The sequence below is a fragment of the Pristiophorus japonicus genome, chromosome 2, assembly GCF_044704955.1.
Source record: "Pristiophorus japonicus isolate sPriJap1 chromosome 2, sPriJap1.hap1, whole genome shotgun sequence".
NCBI classification, from domain to species: domain Eukaryota; kingdom Metazoa; phylum Chordata; class Chondrichthyes; family Pristiophoridae; genus Pristiophorus; species Pristiophorus japonicus.
In genome coordinates, this window is record NC_091978.1 from 270,162,642 (window position 1) to 270,188,346 (window position 25,705).

The following is a 25,705-nucleotide window of genomic DNA, read 5'->3' on the forward strand; positions in this document are numbered from 1 at the left end:
GCAGAGCAGGCTCGAGGGGTCAAATGGCCTACTCCTGTTCCTATTTCTTGTGTTCTTGTCTTGTGTCCTTGTGAGGAAAAAAAATTCAAGCAGCGAGTCGTTGTGATATGATCAGCAATGCACTGCCTAAAAGGGTGGTGGATGCAGATGGCCTGGATTTTGCAGTCAGTGGCAAACAAACGAGCTAGCCATTCATTTGCACTTACACTTGCCCACAGACTTTCTATGGGCTTTTGCATTGGAACTTACGTTGATTAGAAATCCATTTCAGCGTGATGCCCTCTACAGAGGATGATGTGTGTGAAAAAGGCAAACAGCTGTGTATCTCCTTAACCAGTCAGTTGAAGAATTCTGAACACGCAGAGTCTGAACTAGGAAGTGTAGGTTAGAATATTTAATTCAATGTCAAATCATGTACAGAAATTGAAATAGAGGGAAAGAAAGATGTGATTGAGAGCTAAAATAGACAGAAAGAGTTTAATTTTTTTTAAATCTCCAACAATAATTAAAATCTAAAAGAATGAGACTTGTAAAAGTTAATTTTCACTGTCAGTGGTTGATTGGCAGTAATTAAGACGTATCACACCGTTACAAAACTGTACTTACACTGGAATGCAGAGTCCTTCAGTGAGATACAGTTATCGAGCAGCTTCTGGAGGAGCAGTGCAACTTGGACAGCAAATTTCTTATATCTGTGTTTAACTGCGCGAGGGGTCGCCGGAAGTTGCTGTCTGATTTACACTTTAATAACGGTGAGCGCTGATAGCATCATCGTTATTTTTACCGCAAAATCCAGGCCGTGAACTTTCAAAGGGGAATTGGATAAATACGTGAAAGGGAAAACATTACAGGGCTATGGGGAAAGAGCTTGCGAGTGGGACTAATTAGACAGCTCTTCCACAGAGCCAGCACAGGGACGATGGGCCAAATGGCCTCCTTCTTTGTTGCATCATTCTGTAATTCTATATATTTATATACCTAAAGCTGATATGTAAAGATGATTCTGTACTTTGTATTTAAAAAGTTTATTTTATACATGGAGGCTACCAATATATATTTACACAATAGCTATTGCTGCTCCTGGGCGAGCTGATAAAACAAGGCCCAACCCGCTCAACTGCGCAGTGGTACAGTCCGTTTAACCCTCCTCCCGCCCGCCCCGGGTGCAGTGCTCCCTTCGCCATGGTCGCCAGCCGGCGCTCCACCGCGCATGCTCGAGCCATCACTGAGAGGCGGGGCGGCGGCAGCGGTCGGGCGCGCAGTGCGCAGCCTCAGCGCACAATGGCGGAGCTGGGCAAGAAGTACTGCGTCTACTGCCTGGCCGACGTGACGAGCCTGCGGCTCCGCTGCACCGAGTGCCAGGACATCGAGCTGTGCCCCGAGTGCTTCTCGGCCGGCGCCGAGATCGGCAACCACCGGCGCTGGCACGGCTACCAGCTGGTGGACGGCGGCAGGTTCACGTTGTGGGGAGCCGAGGCGGAGGGGGGCTGGACCAGCCGGGAGGAGCAGCTGCTGCTTGATGCCATCGAGCAGTACGGCTTCGGTAACTGGGAGGACATGGCCGCGCATGTGGGGGCGCGCGCGCCGCCGGAAGTGATGGAGCACTACGTCAGCATGTATATCCATGGCAACTTGGGCCGCGCGTGCATCCCCGACTCCATCCCCAACCGCGTGACCGACCACACGTGCCCGAGCGGCGGGCCGCTGTCGCCCAGCCTCACCGTGCCGCTGCCGCCCCTCGACATCAGCGCCGCCGAGCAGCAGCAGCTCGGCTATATGCCGCTGCGCGACGACTACGAGATCGAGTACCTGCAGGACGCCGAGACCCTGATCAGCGGCCTGGCCGTCAACTACGACGACGAGGACGTGGACATCGAGCTGAAACGGGCCCACGTCGACATGTACGTGAGGAAGCTGCGGGAGCGGCAGCGGCGCAAGAACATGGCCCGCGACTACAGCCTGGTGCCCACCTTCCTGGGCAAGGAGCGCAAGGAAAAGCCGCTCAAGCGCAAGGTGACCAAGGAGGAGAAGGAGCTGCGGGTCAAGCTCCGGCCCATCTGCCAGTTCATGTCGTCCAAAGAGTTCGACGATTGTTTCGACAACCTGTACAAAGAGCGGACGCTGAGGGCCAAGATTCGCGAGCTGCAGCGCTACCGGCGCAATGGCATCGACAAGACAGAGGAGTCGGCCGAGTACGAGGCGGCCCGGCACAAGCGAGAGAAACGCAAAGAGATGAAGAACAACGGCGGCGCCAAGCGGGGTAAAGACGACGGGGGCAAGGAAGCTGCAGGGGAGTTCAACGCCATGGAAAACCTGCCCAGCTTTGATCTGCTGTCCGAGCGGGAGAAGGTGCTGTGCAGCTCGCTCAACCTCAGCCCCACACGGTATCTGACAGTCAAGACCATCATCATCAAAGACTACCTGCAGAAAAGGCAGGGCATCCCTTCCAAGAGCCGCCTGCCCAGCTACCTCGACAAAGTTTTAAAGAAGAGGATATTGAATTTCTTAACGGAAAGTGGTTGGATAGCCAGGGACACATCTTGATGTTTTGCTTTTTAAAAGGGGGAAATAATATTTTGCAGATGTCTCCAAGAAAGACAAAGGGGAAAAAAGTTCTTAAAAAGGTCCAAACGTCTGTTGATTTAGTACGCAACTGCCAGTCCCCTCTAACGGGGATTCGAATACAAGGTTTTCGTACAGTGGAATTTGACTAAATCAAATCGCATTGTCTCTTTAGATAAGGTAAAGAAAGAATAGTAAATCTTAAACAAGCCCTGTTTAACACAATGCAGCCTTTAAAAGAGAACATAAACGATGGCCATGAAAATGTCTGTCTGAAATAAAGGGCTGTAATGTCTGGCTGCTGTCTTCAGGGTCACAACTTATAGCTTTTCAGGCACTAAACCAAGAAAATCAAGACAGTGTCATTTTAACTGTCCTGGCCTTATTCTACTGACTTACAGACCAGAGCAGAAACCTACTGATCCATACAGATTCTTGCCATTTGACAAGTCCTAATTCTGGCTCATAGCAAAATTATTTTGCTAAAAAAACTAGAGACGAAGGGAAAATAGCATTGGATTATTGTATTTAATGGATTTGCTGAGGGACTTGACAATCTGGCCAACATATTTTCTGATTCTATGCCTTGCAATGAGGGTAAAAGCTGCCCTGGTGCAGGATAGTGGCAGGTACCGCTAACTCTTTCTTGTGATAAGAGATAAACAAATAATTGTTTAATGGGCAGCTCTAAGCTTTATTCAAGGTTTTAATAAGATGTGTTCAATGGTAGTTTTTTTGCCTTTTTGTGTTTCTGCAAACTTGAGACTCTAGAACTCTTCGGTTTTAACAGGGGATAACAGTCTCACCAGAGATTCAAAGCTATACAATTCACTTCAGAGAAGCCCTCTGATGATTTGTTTAAAAATGTGGACTTTTGAAAGATCTTGTTTGACTCTTGCTGAAATAATTCAGTAGAAATCTTGAGAATTTGGGTGACATATTTCAACAGGACTCAATTAGCAGTGGTCCATTGCACAATGGATCAGTGACGGTAGACTGACCTAATCAACTTGTTTAAACATTACACTTAACTGTGCACTCACTTGCAGGAAGCCTCTTGTGCACGTCTTACAAATGGCCTTCAAGAAATGTTTGTATAAAATACAGTTTGAGTTTTTTTAAGTTATTAAGTTGGAGTACTAATGGGTTTTTATTTTTGTCATTTACTGCTAGTCTTGCTATCTATATAATTTTGAGCTCAGTTTCAAAGTTGTGAGCATTTTGGCTACCAGAAACTTTTAAATATTTTTTTCTCTGACATATTCAATATTTTCTTGTTCCTTTGTTACCCTCACAAGCACTGTTTCTCCCCTCATTAAAGGATAGGCAAATATGCTGTTCCCATGTTTGCGCCAATTCCATTCTTAAGCTATGTACTGTACGGAATCGGAGAATATCCTGGATTGATGCTTCCTCTTGAGTTATTTTTTTTTGCTCCCTCTGCATGAGGAAATAGCTCACCTTTGCTCAGTGCCTTTTCCAACGCGGCCTGACTAAAATCAGGGACCTACCATGTTGGCAAATGCAACCTTGTGTTATGCCATACTGTGTCATAGTCTCCATGCCCTACTTTAAAACTTTACTGGGACGGAAATGATAAAATTGTATTCTTTTAAGAAAAACACAGTATTTGTTGCTAAAAAATAAGGGCTGACAAGTTGATGGGTGAACTGTCGATCTAATATCCTTGGACCATAAAACTGTGCAAGGAAATGACATACCTATCTCCAGTACAAAATCATCTGTTGAAAAGTATACTGCTATGTTTTTAAAAAAAAAAATCAAAACTGTTGTGAAAGTTACTTGGTGAGAACAGGTGTTTGATTTGTGTAGCCTTGCTGTTTGCAAGTGATGTGTGCCATGTACTGAAGATTGCACTTTTCAATTTGGTAGGTGAGATCACACTTGTAAGTAAATACATCATAAAGGGCAATACAGAACTTCTGTGACTGACTTTTTATACTAGATAGCTAAGTCATTGATCACCAAAAAGATTTAAAAAGCGATGACCTTAAACCATGTCAAGGATTTTTGGTCCTAAACAGTTCACTGTTACTCTGTTTATACAATGAGATTGCTGCATGGTGTTGGGGTATTGTCATTGTGGAATCTGGGTATAGTTAGAGTAGTGCTACTGATCACTGCCTGGCTTCAAGTAGCCTCCATACTCTGACCCCTTGTTGCATTCCTTTCAAGACACTGGAGACATCTTGTTCATATGAAAGAGGACTATTGCATCAAGTCACCTTAAAAACAGAGCCCGCACCATTTCTTAAAAAGACATTGAAATGACATCCTTTTTGTTTTTTGTGCCAGTTTTATCTCCTCCCTCTGTTGAAGGCTTTGACTCCTTGCTTGGGGTCTAATTCGACAAGGTAAAGTTCCACTTGTATCTTGGCCATGGGTTGGCTATTCATGTGTCAACCAAATGGGCTGAGACCAGTTGTACAATTCTGAGTGAAATTAGCTAACTCAGAACTGACTGAATCAAAGCTGTGACTTTCTGGTTTGTATGGCTCAGTTTCTGTCCTCATCAATTGAACTAATAGAGAACTTTTGTTTCTGTTCATATAACTTCAGAATTGGCTTGGAAGATTGCTGAGCTCGACCATGAAATTAATGTGCAGTTGGAATGTGACAAGATTACTCACCTTTGGTATCTGATATTAATTCAGGGTCAATACACTTCTCTCTCAATCCTGAAAGGTTGTTATCAGCAATTGATGTTTAAACAAATATTTTTTTTTCAATGAAAATAGGCAAAAGAATGTTGGTGTGCTGTAGATTTTGGGGAAATTATGATGCTCTCTAAGAAAATTTATGCTTTTAACAACTTGAATATTGTGAGGTTAATGACTGATATTATTGCACTATTGGCTAGAAATTCCATTTTTGTTTATCCCTGACCCCTTGTTGCATTCCTTTCAAGACATGAAATTGGTAACATCTTGTTCATATGAAAGAGGACCATTGCATCAAGTCACCATAAAAAGAGAGCTCGCACCTTTTTTTTTAAAAATAGAAATTGAAATTGCATCCTTTTTGTTTTTTGTGCCAGTTTTATATCCCTCCTCTTTTGAAAACTTTGACTCCTTGCTTGGGGTATAATTCGACAGGGTAAGGTTCCATTTGGGAAAGTCTGACTTTTTAATTAGTGTAACGCATGGATGAATTTCTAGTCATACTTGACAATGCTGAACAGTTACCTTTTGCTAATACAGTCCAGAATAGACAGACAGACAAATTAATTCCTGATCTGTGTACACTTGATGTCACTGGTTTACAAAGCCCACAACCAGCAAGGATATTCCATATTTATTTGCAATTCATCCCTGACCAACTGTTGATTTTGCATAAAATACAAGTGCCTATTTTATCTACAAGTGGTTTTTGTACTATGTCTGGCATCATGTTGAGGTTGATAAACTACATGAGTAAGTCATTGGTAGCAAAGAAAAATGAGAACCTGATGGTGGAAAAATTAAAGCAAAAATGTTTTAACAGAAATCACAGATAATAGATGGCTCAGAGAATAAGCAATGGCTGCAAGTATGTTAGAAGGCTAGAACACATTTAGGAATGTATGAGCTGTCTTGTGTATATCTTGTTGTTCTTTGAATCCAAACAATACGCTATTTAATTTCTTTATCATTTGTCTTTTTGGACCTTTTCATATTAGTTTACCATTAGTTTTCATATTGCCTTCCATGTAAATAAGATGGAGTGTTACGACATTATGATGCTGGACCAAGGCGATAATCTAGTAAGTAAAGACACCATTCAGTGTAGCACTAAGCGTTACAGGCCAGAAGGTCACTGGTTGAATTCCTGCTCTGCTGAATTTACTGATCTCAACTCGGATAGCAGGTTGGTTGTGCTACAGTTGTCGTTAATGTCCCTGGAAAGGAAAATGGGCCATGGTTCCTGCTCTTTATCCAGTGACCCTTACTGGAAAAGTGTTAAGTGTGTGGCTATTGGGTACAATCCGGAGCAGTCTTGATTGATACTTTCTGCTATTGAATAACCTCCTGATAGTTTGCAAGTACACACAAAATATGGCCATTTGGGTGAGTTATCAGTAGATTGCTGGTGGAACTGTATAGCAAGGAATCAAAGCCATCAGAGAGAAGCGCACAATTAACAGTAGGAATGTCTCATTCAGTGGACCAATGGATATATTCATTCATTGCTGCTCTTTGTACTGTGCTAGTAAAGGTAGAAAGACATACAGATTATTACAGACTGCCTGTAACATTAAGCGTGGTCTTTCATGGATTGTAAGTCAGACTGATGGGATGAAAGTGTTCTTTTGTTCTCTGTTCAAAATAAGGTTTATCCTAGTTCTTTTGGCCCTCACAGCACAAAAGTGTCCACAATTCAGCATGGAGTTGATAATGTGGTGACCTTGTTCAGAGATTGAGGCTGGATGGCAAAAATAAAATGGAAATGCGACACTGAAGCAGCAGGTGAGCTTGAGGTTCAGGCACCTTGTGGCAGACGAAGCTTTGCACCACACATGCCTTACCTCTGAGTGTTTGCTGCCACGGGGTGGAAATGTTCCATTTGCTGTATTGAAATTCCTCATCTTAATGGATATCCATAAAGTTCACCAGCAATATGCTTTTGTGTCTGTATTAGTGGACTAGTCAGTGGCTGCCCTGTAGCATTAATTTTGGGCACGGTAAATTAGGAGGATGTCAGTATTAGAATGGAAGGATACTGTGCTCTCCACTTAATTTCAGAATTCTGGTGATTGCATAATGTTCAAGTCTCAAACACATTCCTAGTTATTTTTTACTTACTGGAATGTATCCATGGAATTTTCACACTGTTTTAAGCTCCTCTTGGTTGCCATTGCTAATGTGGGTAATAAAGTACTTTGTATTCAGTGGTGATATATTTGAAAATAAACAGAAGTGAGTTTTTTGTTTGTGTGTGATGTGCAATGCCTTTTTTTTTTGCAAGAGGTCTGTTTATCTCCAAAAAGATAATCTAATTTGGTGTATTGAGGCATAATGACCTTTTTGAAGATGACAGGATTTAGTTCCCATCATGTGATAGAAATACCGAAGTAATGATGTTGGGTCTGCTTGTTTGACATTCCGGAGAGATTATTTTAGAAACAAGACTAAAAGCTGTATGTGGTACTAGTGCACAGGGGATATTTAAAATATGTCTGACTAATTCATTTGATGGTTCTAGGATGTCCTCTACTGCAAGAGTGAAGCACAAGCCACTCGGTTGAACTATTGCCTTGTTACTTATCTGTGGTGCTTTACTTTTCTTATCATTATCTGGTAGCTGACCAGCAGACAGCCTGATGGCTGAAGGGTAATGAAGGTATAGTAATGTAGAACCCACAGGTATATAGCATAATAGTAATGCAGTTTATATATAGAGTTTAAGATTTTATGAAGAGTGACTCTAGCTTTGGATAACAGATGTATGTTTATAATGTGTATGTGTGTGTGTGTATGTGTATGTATATATGTGCCTAGATTTTAGGAGTCCGGACCAACGTCAAGGTACCTATCTGCTGCTTGTGCATACTGGAAATTCACAATTTTTCATTGTGCTGGTGACATGCAAGATACCTTGCTGCTAGTTTGGACTCAAAATTTACCCCAAGATTGATTGTGGTGTGTGCGAACTGTAACCACCATGAATCACTGCCATCGGGGGGTGGGGGCGAGTAGTGCTATAAGAAAATCAAGAAATTCTTGCTCCATCCTATTTCAACAGGGAAAAGCTTGACCAGTTCATAGAACCATATTAATATGTTGCATCCTGTAACTTTCTGAACATTTTTCTATTTCTCTATATTTTGTACATCTGTATATTTTTTACCTAAGCTTTTTGATTGGTATCTTAAAGGAGGGGGTTTAATTTGAGATTTCCTCATGATAGGAAAGGCTCGAAAAATACTTTAAAATATTATACATTGCTTTACTAGGATAATCAATATCCCGCATGCAGACTGAGAATACACAAGAAATAGGAACAGGAGTAGGCCATTTGACCCCTCGAGCCTGCTCTGCCATTTAATAAGATCATGGTTGATCTGATCATGGACTCTGTTCTGCTTCCCTGCCCGCTCCCCCTAACCCTTTATTCCCTTATCGGTCAAAAATCTGTCTATCTCTGCCTTAAATATATTCAATGACCTAGCCTCCACTGCTCTCTGGGGCAGAGAATTCTACAGATTTACAATCCTCAGAAGAAATTCCTCCTCATCTCAATTTGAAATGGGCAGCCCCTTATTCTGAGACTATGCTCCCTAGTTTTAGTTTCCCCAATGAGTGGAAATATTCTTTCTGTATCCAACTTGTCGAACCCCCTCATTATATTGTATGTTTCAATAAGATCACCTCTCATTCTTCTGAACTCCAATGAGTATAGGCCCAACCTACTCAGCCTATCTTAAGTCAACTCCCTCATCTCCGGATCAACCTAAGGAACCTTCTCTGAACAGCCTCCAATGCAAATATATCCTTCCTTAAATACGGAGACCAAAATTGCACACACTACTCCAGGTGTGGCCTCAGCAATACCCTGTACAGTTGTAGCAGGACTTCTCTGCTTTTACTCTATCTCCCTTGCAATAAAGGCCAACATTCTATTTGCCTTCCTGATTACTTGCTGTACTTGCATACTAACTTTGTGTGTTTCATGCACAAGGACCCCCCAGCTCTCCCGCCCCCCCCCCCCCCCACCCAAGTGTGTCTCTACTGGAGCACTTGGCAATTTTTCTCCATTTAAATTATAATTTGCTTTTCTATTTTTTTTCTGCCAAAGTGGATAACCTCACATTTTCCTACATTATACTCCATTGCCAAAATTACTGTTTTCGCTTTGCTATCGCCATCAGGCTATAAATTCAACCTTTAATTTGCGCAGCGCTAAAAATCGGTGTTGCACGAGGATTTGCGGCGCAAACCACTAATTTTGGCAACTTTAGTCCGAGGCTGATACTGCTGCGAGAGACGCCTTGGGAGGGCGGAAAAACACCCCCAAAAAATTCTCAACATTTACAAGACACTTACCCATCAAATCGCTGAAAAAGAATTAAAAAAATAAAAACTTTCTTGCCTTTTTGCAGATCTTCATACTTACCGCTGCTGGCAGGGCTGCTATGACAGATTTTTCCGTGTCGGTATTCTGAGCGCAGAATATGGGTACAGAGGGAGCCAAATTTCGTGCAAAAATGCTATTTTGACTTGCACAACGGTGCTCCTCTTCCAGTGGTACGTGGAAAGCGCCGTCACACAAAGGTGACTGAATTTTCCGCCAACTGGGTTTTCGCTAAAAAGTGTGAAATAGCACCAAAAACCTGGTCACAAAATTGACGAATTTCTAGCCCATTGTTTATTTTTTCATTTTGTGTAATCTCGTGGACCCTTTTTTAAAATTCCTTTTGAAGAAGAAATGGTGAGGCTCAGATCTCTGGTCGACAGTATTTCACCCAAACCGCTATCTTTTTTTCCCCCGCAGCAAAGGATTATCCTCTATGCACTGTAGCAACTAATGAGATTTCAGAGTGCAGTTTCCTGATTATCCCCAGTAATCTATATTTATTTATTTCTTTGCTGTTTAACTTGATTTTTTTTTTGTAAATATAAATGGTGCATGGTTATAACATTGGTTGTTGTGACCCTCTGGGGAATATTAGTAGTGATCAGCAATTTTATTTTTATTTGGCCTTAGATTCATTTTGTCTGGCTGAGGATATTTATGGGGATCGGGGGAAATGAAGGTCTATTTTTATTACTTCTGAAGTCATTATTCTCTTTCAAAATACGTTGCTACGTGCATCATGAAACGTTTAGAAAACGTGGATTATTTTTGTAAATTTGTATTGGACATTCAAAAAAGTAGAGACTTGCAAAGAATTGCAGGACACTTAAATTCACTGTATTCATTTGAGTAAATGCACATTTTTCTTCGTAAACAGATCGAGAGTTTTTAATTTTAGTGCAGAAATGCTACTTACAAGGATTTATATGAATGGATTAACACCCATTTTCAGTCCGTCTGTCTGTCTGTGTGTGTGTGTGTGTGTGAATTTTGAAGTGAATGTAATGCATTCAAGGTAACTTATAGTAGCATTCTGAGAACGAAGTGTGTGCAGAGTAAGACACTAAAAGTTTAAACCTAGGTGCTCGATGTTTTTCTCAATATTGTTTCATGTGAGTGTAATTACTGTTGACTTTGATCATGACTATTAAAAGTGCATGTTACAATGAATGTTATCTAAAGTTACTCAAAATGGGTACTCTACCTGCAATATGCAAAACAATACAATAGGAATGGATATTAACGGCACACTGTCTTAACAGGAGCTTACCAGTGACCTCAATGGATCTGAAGATTATAGATTCCCTTGGCATTCCTTTTCCATTGACCCTCAAAGGGCATTCCGAATTGCCTTTTTTTTTCATTCTTGGCTATGGGTGTTCCTGGCACGGCTGGCATTTATTGACTATCCCTAGTTGCCCTTGACAAATTGGTGGTATGCTGCAGTCCTGTGGTAAAGGTACTCCCGCAATGCTGTTTGGTAGGGAGTTCCTGAATTTTGACCCAGTGACAATGATAAAATGTATAGTCAGTAGTTATTTTAATGTTTGAGTGTCACGTTAGTACTCTTCAATGTACAGTGCTCATTTGGAGAAAAGATCTGGGAAGAATCCTGAATGTATTTTAAAATGGGTAGCATCTCTCTTGGGCTCCCTAAGCTTTTATTTTTATAACCATTTAAAAAAACACCATTTAAATTACTAACTTAAAAAGCCCAGACAGTTCTCAAATGTGTATGCAGTTCCTTTCAACATTTGTTCAGTAGGCATATACATACACATGAGAAGCTGGCAGCTAATGTCTGTAGTATTGTTGTAACATTTGATTAAATTATCATGTTGAATGCCTTGAATTTTCTGACCAGTCTGAGGTGTATAAAAGTTTAATTATTTGAAAGATAACTAAACGGTGATGTAAGTGCATGGTGTGATTTTAATTTTCAAATCCTGAGTATCAAGTCCAGCAAGAAACTATTCAATGTTTGTTTTGGTTTTTAAACCACTTAATTTTATTTTTATACTCTTATATATGATTTGTTAAAAATAATTATTTCCTTAGTCTAGCATTTAACTTCTCTTTGCTAAAAGTTATTTTTCCTAGCTTTTGTGCTTCATTCACTCCCCCCCCCCCCCCCCCCCCCCAAAACATGCCTATGTGCACCAACCATCATCGAGCGTTGGCACTATTAACTACAATGTAATAGAATCCCAGATCCGTGCACCGCCAGGCTTACTGCCTACTTGACTTGTTACAAGGTGTATCTGTTTGGTCATTCCAATTATGCTGTTTTTTTTTAAAAAAGATACGCAGAATAGAAAGTCCCACGTGTGATTCCCGGTGTCTGCTGAGTTAACTGATTTAGCTGCAATGCTATAGTTGGCCTCGGGGATGGGTGATAAATGCCAGTCTTGTCAGTGATGCTCACATCCCAAGAGTGAATTTAATTTATGGAACTCAGACTTTCCAGGCTCTCACAGGATATGAGTATTAGGGTAAACTAATGGAGAACTGCCAGCATCTTGAACCATTCCTAACCAGACTTAGCACATGCAGGAGAGCTGACAATTGATTAAAAGGTGAAATCTAATCAGTTCGATGATAATTAAACTTCTGTTTTTTAACGATAGTTGAATTGTTGGATTTTCTTCCCTCCCCGAGCAGGAAAAGTGGATAATTAAATTCTGGTAAGACAAATAGTTTGTCGCTAAAGAGCAATTATTGCCCATCATATATGTATAAATGTGTGTCTGTAATTTGTTAGTTTTATACAGAAGAACCTTGCCTTTAGAAAAATAAAAGTTGTTCAAGATATCCTGCTGTTCTGCTGTAGATTGTTACACTGCCTGAGTAGTATATGATAGGAGCTTATCCTGCTCTCCTATCAAGGAACCAATAGGGATGTCTCTTTTAATTATAAATATAAATAAATAAAATAAAGGTTATTATTAATTAAAACTCCTAAGGAGACAACTGGGTTGCCCCAGTGTCATCAACCCAAAAATCTCTTAACAGTCACCCCCTTTTTAGAGAGGCACAATTAATAGAAACCCAAATCATAAACAAACTTAAAATTAGTAATTCTATTATCTGTATCGACTATTCACTCCAGCCCCTGTGGTGGCCAAAGGTCGTGGAAGGCCTCAACTGTCTCTCAGGCCACCAAGGCACCATCAAGGGGATGCAGCCTGTGATTTACATCCATTAATTTTACCCATGATGCATGCCCTCTAAACACAGCTTCCCACAGGGATTGTGGAATCCGCTCTAATATCCTGTAAGGATCAAATACAAGACTTATCTTTATGTAATACCTTATATCTATCACATACCTCAAAGAAATTCAATGCATGTGAAGCATTTTGAAATGCAGAGACTTGTTATGTAGACAAATGTGGTAGCCATTTTGTACACCGCATGTTCCCACAATCATCAATGAGATGAATTACTTTATTTCTGATGGTGTTGGTTGAATGAGAACCAGTGGCTGAGACACAAGAACTTCCTGCTCTTTTTTTATATAAAAAATCTTTTAACATTCACTTAAACAACTGGAACAGGCAGGGAGGGAGGTTGGTTTAATGTCTCATCCAAAGTAGAGTCTGCAGATCATGTATTGGGTCTTGATTAGGATTGGATGAGCAGAAAATTCTTCCAACTAGATAGTGAAAAAGCCAAAGCCATTGTCTTTGGTCCCTGCCACAAACTCCATTCCCTATCCATTGACTCCATCCTGGCCACTACGAGGCTGAACCAGACCATTCGCAATACATTAATGATTTAGACAAAGGAATTGAATGTAATAGCTCCAAGTTTGCAGATGACACTAAGCTGGGTGGCAATGTGAGCTGTGAGGAGGATGCTAAGAGGCTGCAGGGTGACTTGGACAGGTTAAGTGAGTGGGCAAATGCATGGCCGATGCAGTATAATGTAGATAAGTGAGGTTATCCACTTTGGTGGCAAAAACAGGAAGGCAGAATTTTATCTGAATGATGACAGATTAGGAAACGGGGAGGTTCAACGAGACCTGGGTGTCATGGTACATCAATCATTGAAAGTTGGCATGCAGGTACAGCAGGTGGTGAAGGCAAATGGCATGTTGGCCTTCATAGCGAGGGGATTTGAGTACAGGGGCAGGGAGGTGTTACTACAGTTGTACAGGGCCTTGGTGAGGCCCCACCTGGACTATTGTGTACAGTTTTGGTCTCCTAACTTGAGGGACATTCTTGCTATTGAGGGAGTGCAGCGAAGGTTCACCAGACTGATTCCCGGGATGGCGGGACTGACCTATCAAGAAAGACTGGATCAACTGGGCTTGTATTCACTGGAGTTCAGAAGAATATGAGGGGGTCTCATAGAAACATATAAAATTCTGATGGGATTGGGCAGGTTAGATGCAGGAAGAATGTTCCCGATGTTGGGGAAATCCAGAACCAGGGGTCGCAGTCTGAGATAAAGGGTAAGCCATTTAGGACCGAGATGAGGACAAACTTCTTCGCTCAGAATTGTGAACCTGTGGAATTTGTTGAGGCCAGTTTGTTAGATATATTCAAAAGGGAGTTAGTTGTGGCCTTTACGGTTAAAGGGATCAAGTGGTTTGGAGAGAAAGCAGGAATGGGGTACTGAAGTTGCATGATCAGCCATGATCATATTGAATGGTGGTGCAGGCGTTAAGGGCCGAATGGCCTACACCTATTTTCTATGTTTCTATGGTGTCCTATTTGAGCCCAAGTTGAGCCTCGCTATTTCTGTAACCCCCACCAGTCCTACAACTCCGATCTCTGTTTCTCCAATTCAGGCCTCTTCTGCATGCCCCAATTTCATCTCTACACCACTGGCAGCCATGCCATCAGCTGCACAGGGAGGGGACCAGGCTATGGAAACATAGAAACATAGAAAATAGGAGCAGTTGTAGGCCATTTGGCCCTTCCAGTCTGCACCATTCAATATGATCATGGCTGATCCTTTACCTTCACACCATATTCCTGCTTTTTCCTCATACCCCTTGATGTCTTTTGTTTCTAGAAATCTATCTCCCTCTTAAATATATTCAGTGACTTGGCCTCCACAGCCTTCTGTGGTAGAGAATTCCACAGGTTCACCACCCTGAGTGAAAACATTTCTCCTCATCTCGGTCCTAAGTTTCCTACCCCGTATCCTGAGACTGTGACCCTTGCTCTAGACTTCCCAGCCAAGGGAAATATCCTCCCCGCATCCAGTCTATCCAACCCAGTCAGAATTTTATACGTTTCAATGAGATCCCCTCATATTCTTCTAAACTCTAGTGAATACAGGCCGAGTCGACCCAATCTCTCCTCATAAGACAGTCCTACCATCCCAAGAATCAGTCTGGTGAACCTTCGCTGCACTCCCTCTATGGCCTTTCCTTTCTTGGGTAAGGAGACCAAAACTGCGCACACTACTCCAGGTGCGGTCTCACCAAGGCCCTATATAACTGTAGTAAGACATACTTGCTCCTGTGCTCAAATCCTCTTGCAATGAAGGCCAACATACCATTTGCCTTCCTAACTGCTTGCTGCAGTTTGCTTTCAATGACTGGTGTACAAGGACACCCAGGTCCCTTTGTACATCGACACTTCCCAAGCCATCACTATTTAAATAATACTTTGTCCTTATGTTTTAACTATCAAAGTGGATAACTTCACATTTATCCATGTTATACTGCATCTGCCATGTGCTTGCCCACTCACTCAACCTATCTAAATGGCTTTGTAGCGTCTTTGCATAACTCTCAATCCCACCTAGTTTTGTGTCATCAACACACACACACACACACACGAAAAACACCTGTTTATTATTACTGTTGCCTATCAGTTAACCAATTTTCAATCCATGCCAATATATCACCCCCAATCCTATGTGCTTTAATTTTACACACTAACCTCTTGGGCCCAAGTTTCGGCCTCAGTTGCTCCTGATTTTTTGGAGCAACTGGTGTAGAACGGAGTATCTTAGAAATTCAAATTCTCGGCATTTAGTTTGCTCCAGTTCTAGTCAGTTAGAACAGTTTCACTTTGGAACAGAATTTTTTTTTCAAAAGGGGGCGTGTCCGGCCACTTACGCCTGTTTTCAAAGTTTCGGCAGTGAAAACTTACTCCGAACTAACTTAGAATGGAGTAAGTGAAGATTTTTGTATGCTCGAAAAAACCTTGTCTACACTTTAAAAAATCAGGCGTAGGTTACAAATCAGGTGTAGGGAATGGCGGGGAGGTTTAAAGGGAAGTTTACAAACATTAAACACTTCAGTTTTACAAATAAGAGCCATCATCAATGATAAATGATAACATCAATAAATCAATCAAAAAAAATTAATAAATAAAACATTTTCTACTTACTGACTGCAGCACCGGGACCCCTCCAACAGTGTGCTGGGATGCCCCCCCCTAGTGTGTCTCTGTCAGTGTCTCTATCTGTCTGTCTGTCAGTGTCTGTTTCTGACAGCGAGAGGGAAAGGAGAAAGGGGGGGGGGGGAGGAGAAGAAGAGGCCCAAGACTTCGGGCAGGGCCAGGCCCCAGCACCAGATTTACAGGTAGGTGGCGTTGGATCGGGTCGGGGGGAGCACGGGTCCAGTCCGGGGGGGGGGAGGGAGGATGGAGGTCGGTTTGGTTCGGGTGGGGGGGGGGAAGAGGGAGGGAGCGCGGGTCGCTTCGTGTCGGAGGGAGGGAGATCAGGTGGGGTCGGAGAGGGGGGGGGGGGGAAGCGCGGGTCGGGTCCAGTCGGGGTGGCGGGGGGGGAGCGGGAGTCAAGTTGGGTTGGGAGGAGGCAGGAGCTGGGCGTGGGAGGCAGCCGTATGCACGCAGCCCCAGTGAGGCCATTCAGCCAGGGCTAGGGACTGCGTGCTTCGGGGCCCCTCCCACACAGTTTTGAGCGCCTGGAGCTACTGCACTGTAGCGTGCATGTGCAGAGGTCCTGGCACTGTTTTCAGCGCAGGGACCTAGCTCCGCCCCCTACAGCTCGTACTGTGCCACGCCCGGCTCAAGAGGATCAGCAGGGAGCCGGAGAATCTGGAAGGTTTTTTTAGGTGCACTTCGTGGCGCGAAAAATGGGCGTCCAGGTTGGGACTGTGCCGTTCTAGGCGCGGCCCGAAACTTGGGCCCCTTATGTGGGACTTTATCAAAGGCCTTCTGAAAATCCAAATACACTACATCCACTGGTTCTCCCATATCTATTTTATCAGTTACATCCTCAAAAAAAAACTCCAGTAGGTTTGTCAAACATGATTTTCCTTTCATAAATCTATGTTGACTTTGTTTAATCCTGTTGATATTTAAGTGTGCAGTGATCACATCCTTTATAATAGACTCCAGCATTTTCCCTACTACTGATGTTAGGCTAACCACTTTGTAGTTCCCTGTTTTTTCTCCCTCCTTTTCTAGATAGTGGGGTTACATTTGCCACCCTCCAATCTGCAGGAACTGTTCCATAATCTATAGAATTTTGGAAGGTGACAACCAATGCATCTACTATTTCCATGGCTACCTCTTTTAGTACTCTGGGATGCAGATCATCAGGCCCTGGGGATTCATCTGCCTTCAGTTCCATTAGTTTCTCCAGCACTATTTTCTTACTAATAATAATTTCCTTTAATTCCTCTTGCTTACTCGACCCTTGGTTCCCTAGCATTTCTGGGAAGTTATTTGTGCCCTCTTCCGTGAAGACAGAACCAAAGTATTTAATTGTTTGTTTCCCATTACAAATTCTCCCATTTGTCTGTAAAGGACCTACATTTGTCTTCACTAAGCTTTTTCTTTTTACGTACTTGTAGAAACTTTTGCAGTCGGTTTTTATGTTCCTTGCAAGTTTACGCTCATACTCTATTTTTCCCCTCTTAATCAATTGCTTGGTCCTTTTTTGCTGAATTCTGAACTGCTCCCAATCCTCAGGCTTGGTACTTTTTCTGGCAACTTTGTATAACTCCTCTTTGGATCTAATACTATCTTTAATTTCTTTTGTTAGCCATGGTTGGACCACTTTTCCTTTTTGTGTTTTTATGCCAGAAATGAATGTATAACTGTTGCAATTCATGCATTCGTTCCTTAAATATTAGCCATTGCCTATCCATCGTCATGCCTTTTAATGAATCTTCCTAATCTATCGTAGCCAATTCATTCCTCATACCTTCGTAGTTTCCTTTGTTTAGATTTAGGACGCTAGTTTCGGATTGGATTACTTCACTTTCCATCTTAATAAAGAATTCAATCATATTATGGTCTTCCCTAAAGGACCCGCACAACCAGACTGTTAATTAACCCCTTCTCATTAAACAATACCCAATCTAGGATAGCCTGTTCCCTAGTAGGCTACTCAACATACTGGTCTACAAAACTATCTCGTACACACTCCAGGAATTCATCTTCCACAGTATTATTAGTAATTTGATTTGGCCAGTCTATATGTAGATTAAAGTCTTACTGTAGTACCCTTGCTACATGCATCTCTAATTTCCTGTTTAATGCTATCCCCTACACTATCACTACTGTTTGGAGGCCTATAGACAACTTCCACCAATGTTTTCTGCCCCTTGGTGCTCCGTAGCTCCACCCAGACTGATTCTACAAGGATGAGAATTTAAAAATCGAGATGTTGCTGGGCCGGGAGCCAATATAGGTCAGCAAGCACAGGGGTGATGGATGAATGGGGTTTGGTGTGAGTTAGAATACGAGCAGCAGTGTTTTCGACAAGCTCAAGTTTACATAGGGGCTAGTGTGGGAGGCAGGCCAGGAAAGAATTGGAATAGTTGAGTCTAAAGAAAGACTTGCATTTATAGAGTGCCTTTCACGACCACCCAATGTCCCAAAGCGCTTTAAAACCAATGAAGTACTTTTTAAAGTGTAGTCACCGTTGTAATGTAGGAAACACGACAGCCAATTTGCGCATAGCAAGCTCCCACAAACAGCATTTTGATAATGACAAGATAATCTGTTTTAATGGTGATGATTGAGGGATAAATATTGGCCAGAACACCGGGGAAACTCCCCTGTACTTCGAAATAGTGCCATCGGATCTTTTACGTCCACCTGAGACGGCAGACGGGGTCTCGGCTTAACATCTCATTTGAAAGACGACACTGACAACAGTGCAGCACTCCCTCAGTACAGCACTTTAGTGTCAGCTTAGATTTTTGTGCTCAAGCCTCTGGACTGAGACTTGAACCCACAACCTTCTGATTCAGGCGAATGTGTTACTAACTGAGCCATGGCTGACACTCTAGAGGTATCCGGCATGAATGAGGGTTTCAGCAGCAGATGAGTGGAGGAGGGTGATGTTATGGAGGTAGAAGTAGGCAGTCTTGTTGATGGAGAGGATTATGTGGTCGGAAACTCAGCTCAGTCAAATAAGATGGCAAGGGAGAGGGATGGAGTCAGTGACTAGGGAATGGAGTTTGTTCTAGGAATCTAAGACAATGGCTTTGGCCTTCCAAATATTTAGTTGGAGGAAATTTCTGCTCATCCAGTAATTGGTATCAGACAAGTAGTGTAACAAATCCAAGACAGTGGAGAGGTTGAGAGAGGTGATGATGAGGTCGATAGAGCTGGGCGTTATCAGTGTACGTGTTGAACTTGAGGTGTTCGGATGTTGTCACCAAGGGGTAGCATGTAGATGATATAGAAGGCCAAGGATAGATCCCTGGGGGGCGGGGAGCGGGGGCTACAGAGGTAATGGTGCATAAGCAGGAAGAGAAGCCACTGCAGGTGATTCTCTAGCTACAATTAGATAAATAACAGAACCAGGCAAGTGCAGTCCCACCCAGCTGAACAACAGAGGAGAGGCATTGGAGGAGGATGGTGGGGGTCAACAGTGTCAAAGGCTACAGACGGGTTGAGAATTATGAGGAGGGATAGTTTACCACGATTATAGTCTTGGGATGTAATTTTTGACTTTGATTAGGACCGTTTGCGGCAGGAACCCAAACCTGATGGGAGGGGTTCAAGCATGGAGTTACAGGAAAGATGAGCATGGATTTGGGAGGTGACAGCATGTTCAAAGACTTTGGGGAGTAAACTGAGGTTAGAGGTAGGGTGGCAGTTTGCAAGGAGAGGGGTCAAGGGTGAATTTTTTGAGGGGGGGGTGGTGATGGCAGATTTGAAGGGGAGGAGACAGTACCTGAGGAGAGGAAATGGTTAACAATGTCAGCTAACATGGGGGCCTGGAAGGAAAGTTGGGTGGTCAACAGTTTGGTGGGAATAAGGTCGAGGGAGCAGGAGGTGGGTCTCATGGACATGATGAGCTTGGAGAGGGCATGAGGAGAGATATTTGAGAAACTAGAGAAAGATGCGAGTTCAGGTATGGGGGAAACCTTGGAAGTTTTGCTTCGGCTGGGGGAAGCGAGGAAAGCGGCAGAGGCAGCTGAATGGATGGTTTCTTATTGATCCAGAAATAGATTAAATATCACACCTTTTCATACAAACTTCATTAGGGTCCTTTTTGGGGTGGCAGGCAGTGAGTAATGGGGTACCACAGGGATCAATGCTTGGGACCCAGCTAGTCACAATATAGATAAATGATTTGGATGAGGGAACCAAATGTAATATTTCCAAGTTTGCTGACAACACAAAACTAGGTGGGGTTGTGAGGAGGATGCAAAGACACTGCAAGGTGATTTAGATAGGTTGAGTGAGTGGGCAAATACATGGCAGATGCAGTATAATGTGGATAAATGTGAAGTTTCCACTTGGTAGGAAAAACATAAGGGCAAAGTATTATTTAAATGGTGATGGCTTGGGAAGTGTCGATGTACAGAAGGATCTGGGTGTCCTTGGACATTAGTCATTGAAGGCAAACTTGCAGGTGCAGCAAGCAGTTAGGAAGGCAAATGGTATGTTGGCCTTCATTGCAAGAGGATTTGAGTACAGGAGCAAGGATGTCTTATTCTCTGTGCCCTGATTTGCTATGTATGGCTAGTTTGGAGTGGTAATACCGCTCCTAACAGTCACTGCTGCTGGCATGAAGGGAAAGAGTACTGCCGCAAAGCTACAACTAGTTAAAGGAGGCCGTTCATTTTTTTTCCAACAGTAGAGTGCTAGATATCCCAAACAGCTCTAATCTTGGGAAGGTCAGTAGCAGGAAAAGCTCCCGTATTTTCAGATGCATCTGTGGAAGTGTTGTTGGCTGAAGTCAGAATCAGAAGGGATAGACTCTTGGGCATGGAGTACAGGAAGTCCTATAAAGAGATGGTCAGATTATATGGAGGAAGATGGCAACTTCTACAAGCACTGCCATTGCATGAAGAGGTCCCATGACCTCATGTGGGGAGCCAAGGTAATTCAAGGAACTATTGCCAACCCACATCCTTTACCACTCATACAGCCTTCACTCGCCTTGCCTTTCACACTCGCTCAATCCATGGGGTGTCAGAAAAACTTATTTATGCAAATGGGAACCTTTTGAAAACATCAAGCACATCTTTAGTCAAAACCGCTCTGGCACCCTACATTGCCTGGCACAAGAGGTTCTGCTTGTCTTCATTTGAAGGGAAAATACACCTCCACCTCTCATCATCATGGATGTGTGTGCTCAGATGGGGAAGTGTCCATACTACTCTCAGGCCTTGAACATTGTTTTCTGTCCTTCCAAAGGAAAAACTAGTCCATAATCAGTGCCAAAGAAATGCACTGGAGAGAGGAGCACCATTGCTAAAACTCCTGAGTCCGCATGAGCAGGTGGCACTGAAATTCGTAAGCCGCAGACAGGAGAGGCTGTAGGAGATGGTGAGGTTGATACTGAGGTGACGAGATGTTTGGTAAATACTCATCCTAGATAATGTCAGCTTTCTCAGTTTTTCAATGGCTTAACGCCCAACCAAAATTTCCTTCAGGGGCAATATCAATGTGGGCACAGCTAAACAAGCTCTTTATTTCACGTTATCATCATCATCATAAGCAGTCCCTCGGAATTGAGGAAGACTTGCTTCCACTCCTGGAGTGAGTTCTTTGGTGGCTGAACAATCCAATATGAGAGCCACAGACTCTATTACAGGTGGGACAGATAGTTGTTGAGGGGTGGGTGGGACAGGTTTGCCGCACGCTCTTTCCGCTGCCTGCGCTTGATTTCTGCACGCTCTCGGTGTTGAGACTCGAGGTGCTCAGCGCCCTCCCTGATACACTTTCTCCACTTAGGGTGGTCTTTGGCCAGGGACTCCCAGGTGTCAGTGGGGATGTCTCACTTTATCAGGGAGGTTTTGAGGGTGCCCTTGTAACGATTCCGCTGGCCACCTTTGGCTCGTTTGCTGTGAAGGAGCTCCGCGTAGAGCACTTGCTTTGGGAGTCTCGTCTGGCATGTGAACTATGTGGCCTGCACAGCGGAGCTGATCGAGTGTGGTCAGTGCTTCAATGCTGTGGATGTTAGCCTGGACAAGGACACTGATGTGTCTATCCTCCCAGGGGGTTTGTAGGATCTTGCGGAGACATTGATGATATTTCTCAAGCGACTTGAGGTGTCTACTGTACATGGTCCATGTCTCTGAGCCATAAAGGAGGGCAGGTATTACTACAGCCCTGTAGACCATGAGCTTGCTGGCAGTTTTGAGGGCCTTGTCTTCAAACCCTCTTTTCCTCAGGCCGAAGGCTGCACTGGCGCACTGGAGGCGCATTATAGGGGGTACCATGTAGGAAGAGGTTCTTCCAGATCTGAATTTGCTGGCACTTCCAGACCCCCTTGATGATCAACTTTTTTATGGCATATCATTCCAACACCAGTTGAGACACCCATTCGGGAGGAAGAAGTGAGTCAAAAGATTTTTCACTGTGAAGCACTGAACACGAGTGAAAATAGGAGCAAGAAGTGTAAAAGAGGGAAAATGCTCTTCCTTCACAGAGGTTTGTGAAACGACCACCCTCGGCTGCGGGAGCATTGGGATCCATATCTCAATAGCCCAGTATTCAAAAATACTATGTTTAAGAAGCATTGACCTCACGTGGAGGTGAAGACAGTTTCCATGCAGTGGGGTGCCGCAGGGATCAGTGCTGGGACCCCAACTATTTATAATCTATATTGACGACTTGGAGGAAGGGACTGAGTATAATATAGCCAAGTTTGCAGACGATACAAAGATGGGAGGAAAAGTAATGTGTGAGGAGGACACACACAATCTGCAAAAGGACATGGACAAGCTAAGTGAGTGGGCAAAAATTTGGCAGATGGAGTATAATGTTGGAAAGTGTTAGGTCATCATGCACTTTGGCAGAAAAAATCAACGAGAAAGTTTTATTTAAATGGAGAAAGATTGCAAAGTGCTGCAGTACAACGGGACCTGGGGGTACTTGTGCATGAAACACAAAAGATTAGTATGTAGGTACAGCAAGTGATGAGGAAGGCCAATGGAATCTTGGCCTTTATTGCAAAGGGGATGGAGTATAAAAGCAGGGAAGTCTTGCTACAGTTGTACAGGGTATTGGTGAGGCCACACCTAGAATACTGCGTGTAGTTTTGGTTTCCAGTTCCGAAAGGATATACTTGCTTTGGAGGCGGTTCAGAAGGTTGATTCCAGAGATGAGGGGGTTGACTTATGAGGAAAGGTTGAGTAGGTTGGGCCTCTATTCATTGGAATTCAGAAGAATGAGAGGTGATCTTATTAAAACATATGAGATTGAGGGGGCTTGACAAGGTGGATGCAGAGAGGATGTTTCCAGAGATAGGGGAGACTAGAACTGGAGAGCCTAATCTTAGAATAAGGGGCCACCCATTTAAAACTGAGATGAGAAGTTTCTTTGAGGGTTGTGGATCTGTGGAATTCGCTACCTCAGAAGCTGGAAGCTGGGACATTGAATAAATTTAAGACAGAAATAAACAATTTCTTAAACGATAAGGGGTTATGGAGAGCAGGCAGGGAAGTGGACCCGAGTCCATGATCGGATCAACCATGAGCGGATCGGAGCAGGCTCGAGAAGCCGTATGGCCGCCTCCTATTTCTTATGGTGTTCTTATATGATTGAGATGATGGACAACTGGGATGAGTCTGAAGTAATGTCAGAATCAGAAGTTTCTCCTGACTTGCAAAACATCCTGGAGGGAGTGGCAGCCCAGGAGATTTCTGTTGCAAAAAAAGTCAGGAGGAGAGAGTAAGGACATTGGTGGTTTCCAGAGCAGCAACTGCCACTGCTTCAATAAATGCCTTAAGGGTCAGCCTGAACATAACACTTTCCTCCAAGAACTGGTTGGCACTATTCTCACTAAAGTGATACTGACCAGTGACTGCTGAGCCTGTGACCTGCTCTAGTTCACTGCAAGGAGTGGTTGCAGATATTGTGGCATTAAACCTGCTTCCTCAAGGCCCCTCCAACATCATGTCATGGGTCTTGCTATAATCTGTTGTTCCCCTCAATTTGTGGAAACCTGACTGACATTAGTCCTGATCGCCATACTTGGCTGAGGAATGATAGATTGTCAAATGATTAAAGTGTCATGACAGCTTCCTGGGTATTCACATGTAGGATTAGGTAATTGTCACCTTAAATCAAATAAAAACCTTTCCTCTCCAAATTGAACAGGAAAGATTTATTGGTTAATATGCAACAAATATGGGGCTTTGAGTGGCACATGTGTTCCATCAATTGCTTCTTACATTTGCAGAAATCCTGCTAATTCTATAGAACCGGACAACACTTTCTCTGGTCCAATGGAAAGAATATGAATTGGGCAGCTCTCTTGAAACGACTATCAGTAACCTCCTTGATGCAGTGGTGAGTTGCTGTCTCATTACTATAGCTTCATTAGTCACCAGATGCTGCTTGGATGTATTCAATTCTAAAGAAATTCAGTTATAAGGGTGAGCTTGACAAAGTACAGACTGTACATGCTGTTTCCCTGGTACAACTAGACTTTATCAGCAGTAAACAAATCTCTCCAGGGAAGGGGAAGCCAAGCCCTTTGAGGCATTGGCATTCACAAAAGATCATCTTGGTCTGTAAACTCCATTGAGTGGGTATTTGCATCTCGGGCACAAACACCTGCGATGCCTCACAACAACATACACTTGGAACAAGTAAATATAGCAGTGGGCATTAAAAGGGACTGTGTTTTAGGAAAATTTTGGTGCTATATTGAACCAGTGACAGTAGGCATGACTCCATTTTACCTCCCAAGACAGATGGTGCTTCACAAGAAAATCTAGATCCATATTCCTCCAAGGTGAATTTTTTTTCCCCTTCTCCTGAAGATAATAAATCATGATGGGGTACAGTTCTATGAGTGTTGGCAGTCCTGTTATCTCAACCAAATGGCCACTATCCATGGGTGAGTATAGACAGTGAATGGAGACTATTGGGCATTGGGGGAATATCAGTTTAGCCCAATCACATCCATACGAGGGCCAATTTTAACTCCCACCACCCATTTATACTGTTGCTCAGGGCTCCACCATCTTGGGCAGGGTTCCACCCCGGGAGGGCAGAAATAGCTACCTGTTTCAGGCAATGGGCTACTTGTAATATGCAAATCATGGCCCTACTACTACAGGAGGTCGCTCACAAATTGACTTTTTTTTTTGGTGGGGCTGGGAGAAATAGGATTGCTCCTGTTGGGCCCACAAACACACACCGCCTCCCCACAACTGTCAGCCGGCTCATTATGAGAACAGGTTGATTTCTTGCCATCCCAGGACCAGCGAGCTGCAGCAGGGCACTGTAGCTTACTGGTGGAATGTAAATGAGGCCCGGGCCTCAAGACTCATGCCAGTAGTTAAAATTGGCCCAAAGTACTTTCCAGATTGGAAGCATGGTTCTTTTTGCCCCTCAGGAATGCTGAGATCAATTATAGCACCCCTACTGTTAACTTTCACGGCCTCAGTAGAGACTGCTGGTCAAAGCTGGACCTTTGTTTTGTACAGTGCAGTACTTCACTGATCACACTGACTCATCAAAAAAAATTAATTGTACTATCATTCAACTGATAGCAGACCCTTTTAAACTAATTCAGTTAGATGCAGAACACATTCAGCGCATTTTTCAATAATTTTCCGCATACATTGTTACAAATTCATAATGAATGTAGTTTTCATGCAGTTATGGTTTTTTAAAAATAAAGACCACCTATTTTTCTTTACCTACCCAGCTTT

General features: G+C 43.2%; 1 protein-coding gene across 1 annotated transcript; it reads left to right on the forward strand.

Annotated features, from left to right (window-relative positions):
* Nucleotides 1-1,240: 1,240 nt before the first annotated feature.
* On the forward strand, nt 1,241-7,496 carry tada2b (transcriptional adaptor 2B). Its single transcript, XM_070871371.1, has one exon. It carries the CDS (start codon nt 1,282-1,284, stop codon nt 2,542-2,544), a length of 1,263 nt encoding a protein of 420 aa, XP_070727472.1. The 5' UTR covers nt 1,241-1,281; the 3' UTR covers nt 2,545-7,496.
* Nucleotides 7,497-25,705: the final 18,209 nt, after the last annotated feature.